Raw genomic sequence first — 9,582 nt, forward strand, 5'->3', positions numbered from 1 at the left:
TGTCCTTTGTCGACAGGTTTTTATCACATACATTCCTTTTTTAAGAATGCTCTCGTCACGATATGGCTGCAATACTGCCGATGTGACGTTAAATATTAACTCACTCACTCACTCACTCATTTCTATACCTACTATTAAGTTACGGAGATGCGTCGCTCTGATTGGTTGAAATTTCGTTTGCGGCTGAGAATTGTGCACTGTTGTCAAAAAGGTCGATTCAAGGTAATTACAGATGGAAATGAGCAGTTTTAATAGCGGGGCTTCATTTATAACGATGTCAGCAATTGATTTTGCATTTGTACCCTACTAGAGTATATGTGACCTTTAAATGTGTTATTTTGATCAGGGACCAAAATAAGTAATTACCCTACGATTTTTGAACAAGGAATATAAACACTTTTGTCGCCTTATTCCACCCGTGCTTGAACAACATGACCCATTATCTATTAACAAGTTCATGAATGCTAGCAAACAGATCCTCACGGGTATAAACTAACAGTTTGACGTTACACGCGAATGCACAAATGTCAACGCAGAGGTATGCAAACATTGTTTGTTGCGCTGGTCAATCTCACATCATTTGTAGTTTTGTTATGTTGTAGGCACCCGTGGCGAGCCACCTCCTCGTGGTGAGTGCTGGGTAACGCCAAGAGCTCGCCGACACCCCCGTTGTAGACCCGGGGGGATATTTGGTCCACCAACCCGTTTGCCGTGGGTTGCGGCCCTGTGTCGGTGGAGGAGGGAAGCCTGGAACCGTGTTCCTGTTGCTCAACACACCACTTTGGCCCTGACTTCACCTAGACGGGTGGTAGAACTGGCCCGGTTCTATCAATCGGCTGGTCACGCCAAGCCCTGTGCATGGTGATTATTTTGTGCACATTTCTGTTACTGGGTCTTGAACATTTCGATTTTCCATGCAAAATTATATGTGTAATAACTTGCCTAGAGTCCTATGCCAGAAGGTGGTGGCTCATGGGCCAATCTGGCAATCTTGACCTCCGGGTTCTGTTTGTCTTAAGGGATCTGTCTAGGGCAGAACCAGCCTGACTTATACCTTGTTTGGCGAAAATAGCTACCGTGTCCATTTTGCTGCAGTATAGCATCCCTGTAACCCTGGTGTCTGTAGTTGGCTTCCACTACAACACCGTCCGCGTTGACACTCCATGGTGGGTGGGGAGCAGGGCTGTTGAATATATTTCCTTCATTATGGCTACCCCACAACTAACTGGTTCTCGGTCAAAAACAAAGAGAAGACACGTTGATGCAGATATTGCTTCTTCTTCGGATGAGGAATCTGTACACAATACTGATTACTGGCCACGATTTTTAGTCGTAACAGGTGTTGATGGTGAACCCCTCAAAATCAATCCCTTCATAATTTCGAAGTCAATTGAGAGCATATGTGGCAACGTAACGAACGTTACCCGTCTCCGCTCTGGTTCATTGCTTGTGGAATGTGCTCGGAGACAACAGTCTGTGAATCTCCTCAAAGCCCTTCATTTTGCAAATACTGAGATTGTTGTCTCAGTACACAAAACTTTAAATTCATGTAGAGGTATTGTCCATGACCGTGCAAAGTGCCTCTCAGACATGTCAGAGGATGAGAATACAGCAGAGCTGCAGAGTCCAGGCGTTACGCACGTGAGACGGTTCACTAGGAAAGATGGTGAGAGAGTTATCAAAACAAACACTTACCTTTTCACGTTTGCAGTATCAAAAATACCTTCATCAATTAAAGTCGAGTATTTCAACATTGGAGTTGATGTATATATCCCAAATCCTCTCGGGTGTTTCAGATGTCAACAATTTGGACATGGTGGAAAATTTTGCCGTAACTCTCCAGTTTGCTCCCGCTGCAGTAGGAAACATGACGGTACAGACTGCACAGATGTAATCAAGTGTGCAAACTGCAGTGGCGACCACATGTCATTCTCCAAATCATGCCCATGCTACATGCAACAAAATAATATTCTCACCATAAAATATTCTAAAGATGTTTCTTTCTCTGAGGCCAAAAATAGTAGAAAAGGAGTCCTCTTCTTCCACTTCTGCAGTGTCTTACTCTGCTGTAGTTTCTTCCTCACTTCCAAAGGTTGATCAAGGATGTCAAACGTCAATTAACTGGATATCTGATGTACAGACGGTTCTTTATGAAATAGATGCTGAAGTCACACCTTCCCATTCCACATATTCCTCGCAAACGACTGTGTCTGCTGAAACAATACCAGAAACTGAAAGTCAGCCTGAACCTGAGATAAAACGAACTACTCTGCTCACAAAGAAGGAAAAACAAAAGCTCAACAAAAAGAATCAAAGGGCCTCAAACATATTGAGGTGCCTTTACCCTTGACTGTTCATCTGGAGGTTCATAATATCTTCGAATCTCTAGATATGGAGGTCTCTCCATCGCTGCCATTGCAGCATAAAGGCCCTCCTCATTCACAGTCTCCTATTATGCCCCCATTAACTGCCCTGACAGTTTATTACAGTGGAATTGTAGAGGTCTTCGGAATGATTTATCTGATCTTCAGCTATTGATCCAAGATTTAAAACCTTCTCCTATAAGAAACATTCCTCAAAAACACAGATAAAATTGATTTAAGACAATATGACTCATATCATCACTTTTCTCCCCCAGGCGATAAAGCAACTGGGGGGATCTTCTGTTTTGGTGAGGCAGGGTGTCATTCATAGCCCTGGCCCTCTTCGTACCCATCTCCAGGCTGTTGCAGTTCGTGTGAGATTGAATGTCGTGTTCACTTTATGTTCTTTATACATCCCACCGTCATATTGTCTTCAACAATATGATCTTCAGTCACTTTATGACCAACTCCCGAAACCCTGTATAATCATGAGAGATTTAAATGGTCATAACCCACTTTGGGGTAGCAATGACAGCAATACAAAAGGTAAAGTTTTGGAGGATTTTTTCTTAAACAATGACTTATGCATATTCAATGATGGTTCTTCTGCATATTTGCATCCAGGAACTGGAACGTATTCGTGTCTTGATTTAGCTGTGGTTGATTCTCATTTGCTAAGTGAGTTCGAATGGTCAGTTCACGATGACCTCTGTGGAAGTGATCATTTTCCCACTTTATTACAATCTGTGACACCATCGGATGTCTCTCCATCATCACGATGGAATTTTGCTAAAGCTAACTGGGCTTGGTGTGAAATCTTTGTTCTAGTAAATTAACACCGGATGTTTTTCTTGATGTTCCTGGTCCTATAAATTCTTTCTCTACCGAACTTCATAAAATAGCTGATGAATGTGTTCCGAAGTCCTCTTCTAATCCACATATACGTAAACCGTGGTTTACTGATGACTGCAAACAAGCTAGGAAGGCACGAAAGAAAGCAGAACAGTATCTCCGTCGCCATCCTATGTTCCATAATTTAAATAAAGTTAAAATTTTAAATGCTAAAGCGAGGCGTACCTTTAAATTGAATAAACGCCAATCTTGGAAAAATTATGTCTCCAAAATAAATTCTCGAACGCCCATGTCTAAAGTGTGGAACATGGTACAGAAAATTAAAGGTAAGGGTACAAAATCTAGTGTCCATCATCTTAAACATGGAGATCAATTAGTAACTGATAAATCAGATATTGCAAATAAACTGGGTGAAACGCTTGCTAAACATTCTTCCTCTTCTAACTGTATGCCGAAATTCCAACAGTATCAAAGACAACAAGAAAAGAAACCTATTAATTTCCATTCAGATAACGGGGAAGATTATAACGAACTATTTTCTATTCATGAGCTTCATACTGCTCTTAATCAAGCTTATGATACTGCTACAGGGCCTGACAACATACATTATCAACTCCTGAAGCATTTACCAGAATCCTGCCTAGAAACTCTTTTGACTATTTTTGATGATATTTGGGCATCAGGTAAATTTCCTCCCTCATGACGTGACGACATAGTAGTGCCCATACCTAAACCTGGACGTGATCATACCGATCTGTGTAATTATAGACCCATTTCACTAACTAGGTGTGTTTGCAAGACCATGGAGCGCATGATTAATACTCGACTTGTTTGGTACTTGGAAACCAATAACCTTATAACAGATATACAATGTGGTTTCCGTAAAAACAGAAGTACTCTTGATCACTTAGTGCGTTTGGAATCATTTGTCAAAAACGCTCTAATTGACAAACAACACGCTGTGTCTATCTTTTTTGATCTTGAGAAAGCATATGACATAACCTGGAAATATGGCATTTTAAGAGATTTACATGATTTCGGTTTGCGAGGTCGTTTGCCTGAATTCATAGCAAACTTTTTAAGTAAAAGACAATTTCAAGTCCGTGTGGGTTCTACCCTGTCTGATCATTACAATCAGGATCAGGGTGTTCCACAAGGCAGTATGTTGTCTGTCACTCTTTTTAGCATCAAGATCAACAGTTTATCAAAAGTTTTAAACGATTCAATAGATGGTTCGCTATTTGTGGATGATTTTAATATATCTTGTCGTGGTAAAAATATGCATACTATTGAACGGCAACTGCATCTGTGCTTAAACAAAATAGATAAATGGTGTCTCGAAAATGGCTTCAAATTTTCTAAATCAAAAACCAATTGTATACACTTCTGCCGTAAATATAAAGCCCATAAAGACCCAGAACTATTTCTCAGTGGCACCCCTAGCTATCAAAGTTGTCAAGGAGGCTAAGTTCTTGGGACTTACTTTTGATTCACATTTGACCTTTGTGCCCCATATTAAATCCCTAAAAACCAAATGCTTGAAGGCTCTCGATTTATTCAAGGTTGTGTCCAGTTCAAAATGGGGAGGGATCAGACTACCCTCCTTCACTTATATAGATCCCTTGTGCGATCAAAACTCGATTATGGTTCCATCATATATGGTGGAGTCTATCAAAGCAACCTCAAAATACTTGATTCTGTCCATCATCAAGCCCTAAGACTTTGTCTTGGTTCTTTTAAAACCTCTCCTATTGACAGACAGGCAATTAAAAACCTGTCATGTAAACATCCATTTGTAATAGAAATAATTTAACTTTATAATAATCTTGCTACTGGCCAATACGACATCATCTTTTGTTCGTTACCTAGCCACGTAGGTATTTCAGGGAATACACTGGCTGACATTGCTGCGAAGGCAGCACTCAACATATATTGAATATATTGAAAGGCATCCTATACATAAACAGTATATTATCTACTCTGATTCTCTTTCTTGCCTCCAGGCAATTAAAAACCTGTCATGTAAACATCCATTTGTAATAGAAATAATTTAACTTTATAATAATCTTGCTACTGGCCAATACGACATCATCTTTTGTTCGTTACCAAGCCATGTAGGCATTTCTGGCAACACAATGGTCGATCTTGCTGCCAAGGCAGCACTCAGCAAATCTGTGACTCCATTTCTTATTCCATACTCTGATTATAAAGCTACAATTAGAGCGTATATCCGTGATCTGATGCAAAAGAGGTGGGGCACCCAAGTGGGTATCAATAAATTACATGAAATAAAACCTTATATTGGTTATACCCACTTGGGTTGTCAGTCCAGATTTGAGGAGGTCATTTTGCGGCGATGTGGCATAACGAGATATACTCATGAATACCTTTTGAAAGGTGAGGATCCTCCGTTCTGCATCCCTTGTGAGGAAAGAATCACAGTTAAGCATGTCTTGCTTGACTGTGTTGAGTATTCCATCACAAGGGATCAGTATTTTAAGTCACAATGTGTGCAGGATCTTTTTAGCAATATTAGTCCCCATTTAATTATTGCATTTTTAAAGGAATTAGATTTGTTAAATGAACTGTAAATAGATAAATATTTTAAAATTGGAAGATTAAAATAGTAACTCAAATCGTTAGTGGCTCTACCCTCAAAGGGGGTTGAAGTACCGTAAAATAATTGTCCTCCTGAGAGGGTACGTAAGTCCAAAAACATTTGGAATAAATTTCAGGTTTCCAGGTTTTTAATGGTAGAATAAGTGTGTTTTTACTTTATGGCTAGATTAGTCTAAATTGCTAACAGCTGAAGGGATGATGTAAATCCAACTAGGGTCCATGCAGGAAGCAAATGTACTGTAAGTCCCCATGGTCCTTAGTATGGTGATCTACCTTCAGTTGTTGGCAACCTATAGCTCATTTTTATATTGTACTGTCCTCTATAGATACGTTGTTTTAGGTCTATTCACTAGTTTTACCTTCTACTCTGTGATATTCTAGTTAGTTTTACTGTCCTTCGTTGACAGGGTTTTACACTGTATGTGCTATCAATTCATTTGTATTTTTATAATTAATCATTCTCGTCACGCTATGGCTGCAATATTGCCGATGTGACGTTAAATATTAACTCACTCACTCACTTTGTTACGTTGTGCACAGGGTAAAACATTGCTATTCTCTAAATCGATTTCAACTGCCATTGTGCCAACTGAATATGTCAAAGATGAATAAAATGAAACTGGCATTTATTTCTCATGCTATTGTGCCTTTCAGAAAAAGAAAAAAGACCACAACTACTGACCCCCAACACGATTTTAGTTAAAGCCTGTACAGAAGGAGACCAGTTCGGGGTTAAACTACTCTTATCAGGGGGCCTGGCCGACATCAACACTAAAGATCAAAACGGGAAGCCACCAGTGATGATTGCAGCCATGAATGGGTATGAAAATATATTCCACTTACTTGGAAAGGAAGGCGCCGATCTGACTCTAACCGATGAATACCACAGCACGATTTTACATATCGCCTGTGAAACGGAAAACCTCAACATAGTAAAGTATATCCTGAACGAGAATATTGTGGATATCAACAGCAGAGACGATGACGACATGACGCCATTAATGACAGCAGCTCTTTGGGGGCATGCAGACGTGTTTTGTGTTCTTGTCGGGAAAGGAGCTGACCTCTTACTTGTGACTGACGATAAACGCACTATGTTGCATTTCGCTTGTTCAGGAGGAAGTATTACGATAGTTAAACATGTCCTCAGTCATACTCGTGTGGATATAAACAGCAGAGACCATGAAGGCACCACACCGGTGATAAATGCAGCCTCCTACGGACATAAAGACGTCTTTGATTTACTGGTAAGGAAAGGAGCTGATCTCACCCTGAAGAATGACAGTGACACTATTCTGTGTGCTGCCAGTAGAGGTGGCAATGCTGAAATTGTTAAGTATATTCTTAGACAGGATGCTTCCTCCATCAACAGCAGACGTTCTGACGGGATGACACCAGTGCTACTGGCTGCATATAAAGGGCACTGGGAAGTCTTCAGTTTGCTTGTTTCCAACGAAGCCAATATTACTCTGTTACGGCCCGAAACAGGTGAAAATATCCTTCATGTGGCTTGCAGAGGAGGGAATATGAAGATAGTAAAGTATGTTCTCAAGCAGAACATTCTGGATATTAATTGGAAGACAACGGAAGGATTCACTCCAGCAATGATAGCCGCAAGTGGGAGACACAACGATGTTTTTGACCTTCTGGTAGAGAAAGGAGCTGATCTGGCACTGGTGGATAATGATGGCATCAACATTCTACACCTGGCCTGTTTATGGGGTAACATAGAGGTTGTTAAGTATGTCCTCACAAAGGACATTGTGGACATCAACGTTAGGTCCATGGATAAGACCACTCCTGTGATGGAAGCTGTTATAGCGGGACAGAAAGAGATGTTATATATGCTAAGCATTAACGGAGCAGATATGACCACAACGGATGAAAGCGGATACAATATTCTACATTTGGCTGTTTCTAATGATCGTAAAGAGTGTGCAAGATACATCATCACACAGGACTTTGTGAACATCAACGCTTCAGATGATGAAGGCATGACGCCATTATTACTTGCTGCATTTGAGGGAAATGGAGATGTGTTTGCTTTACTGGTGAGAAAAGGAGCTGATCTGACAAGTGTAGATGCCGATGGGGATAACATTCTTCTGAATGCCTGTGTTGGAGGAAATGTGGACATAGTGAAGTATCTCATAACACTGAAGGACATTGTCAACGACATTAACAAGAGAGGAAAAAATGGCTTGACAGCAGCCATGGTTGCAGCACGTTGGGGACAAAAAACAGTGGTTGACTTACTTGTGAAGAATGGTGCCGATTTGACACTGGTAGATGATAACAACGACACTATCCTCCATTTGGCCTGTGATGGCAATGTCCAGACATTTGAACATCTCCTGTCCTATAACACTGTGGATATCAACACAAGGGGGGCAAATGGCAGGACACCACTTCTGGCGGCAGCAGCCCGTGGGAATAAACTTGTATTTGATGAACTGTTGAAGAAAGGAGCTAACGCGTCCATGACAGATAATGAAGATAACAACATCCTTCATTTGGGAGCTGAATGGAGTGTGGATATGGGGAACCATATCCTTTCAAAATCGATTGTAAATGAGAGCGTTAAAAACAAACATGGATTAAGTGGGGCGCAAATCTTAAGGAGGAGCATGTCTGCCGGATTTATACGTGTAGAAGTAATATGAAAAGTGTGTTCTCTGATAGCTTTAGAAAGAAGAATTTCAAAAATGAATGTGTTAATATACTTTTAAGCTTCAGATATGAACAGATGGCACTTCCGTCAATTTCGTACTAAGCATTTATGAAATATGTATCTTTAGTGCAAGGTGGAGCTGTTAGTATGGACCAGCTGGAGGTTGCAACCGCACTCCTAGTTACAATGAAATTTTGCAGAGTACAGCCGCCAGAATGGCCACTCAGCCTCGCCAGACTGACCAGATCACGCCTATATTACACTACCTGCACTGGCAGCACATAGTGAAACCTTCAAGCTTTTCTCTCACGGCCTAAGGGACAAACACCATTTCATATTTCCTATCACTCTGTCCAAAAACACTTACGTGTTTTCTCTGGAACACGGGACGCATACACCCATTTTATACCCAGCATTCACAACTAATACTTTACTCAGCTTGTGACAATGTGTAACTTTTTTTATTGACTTCTCAGCTGCAATAAACAGTTGCAGAACGCAGCCGCCAGAAAGGTAAGGTACTCTCGAAATACGAATCCAACCACAATCTCCATACATATAAAGTTGAGTTGCAAGAAAAAGGTGACAATTAATAACGTCTGTTCTTCTTCATCTTACCAACTATTTGCCACCGTAAGTTTGAACGTCAAGAAACCACAGCATTCAAGCGGCAGACATGCAGGCTGAATGTTAGCGAAAAAACCCCGACAAACACTGTAGTCATAAGACACAGTGATAAATCACATGTGTGCTGGCAGCATAACATAAGGTACCGTGCATATTAATTTGTATGGAGAATCTCAACCAAGTGTCTATTGATATCAAATAGATCAACACGAGTTGACAAAGTAACAACGACTTGACGAGAACATTTCACCTTTATCAACGAGTGTTGATGTAATTAATATCAGTGGACACGGGGGTCAGATTCTATTTATCATCCCAAGTAATTCTTCTTCAGTTTTCCATGAAACATGAACATCTCTTAACACAGCACTGCCATTAGATTTGCTTTGCACCGATGTCATAGCATTGTGATGTGATCAAGTTCATGACATCACCTGGGAGATATCGTCT

At 40.6% G+C, this 9,582-nt stretch overlaps 1 protein-coding gene across 1 annotated transcript; it reads left to right on the forward strand.

The window, feature by feature from the left end:
• The first annotated feature begins 1,590 nt into the window (after positions 1-1,590).
• LOC137274633 (putative ankyrin repeat protein RF_0381) lies at positions 1,591-8,822 on the forward strand. The gene is made up of 3 exons (XM_067808149.1): positions 1,591-1,666; positions 6,489-8,401; positions 8,706-8,822. The coding sequence occupies exons 1-3, from the start codon at positions 1,591-1,593 to the stop codon at positions 8,820-8,822; spliced, it is 2,106 nt and encodes a 701-aa protein (XP_067664250.1).
• The last annotated feature ends 760 nt before the right edge of the window (positions 8,823-9,582 follow it).

Source organism: Haliotis asinina, chromosome 1 (genome assembly GCF_037392515.1).
Source record: "Haliotis asinina isolate JCU_RB_2024 chromosome 1, JCU_Hal_asi_v2, whole genome shotgun sequence".
NCBI lineage: Eukaryota > Metazoa > Mollusca > Gastropoda > Lepetellida > Haliotidae > Haliotis > Haliotis asinina.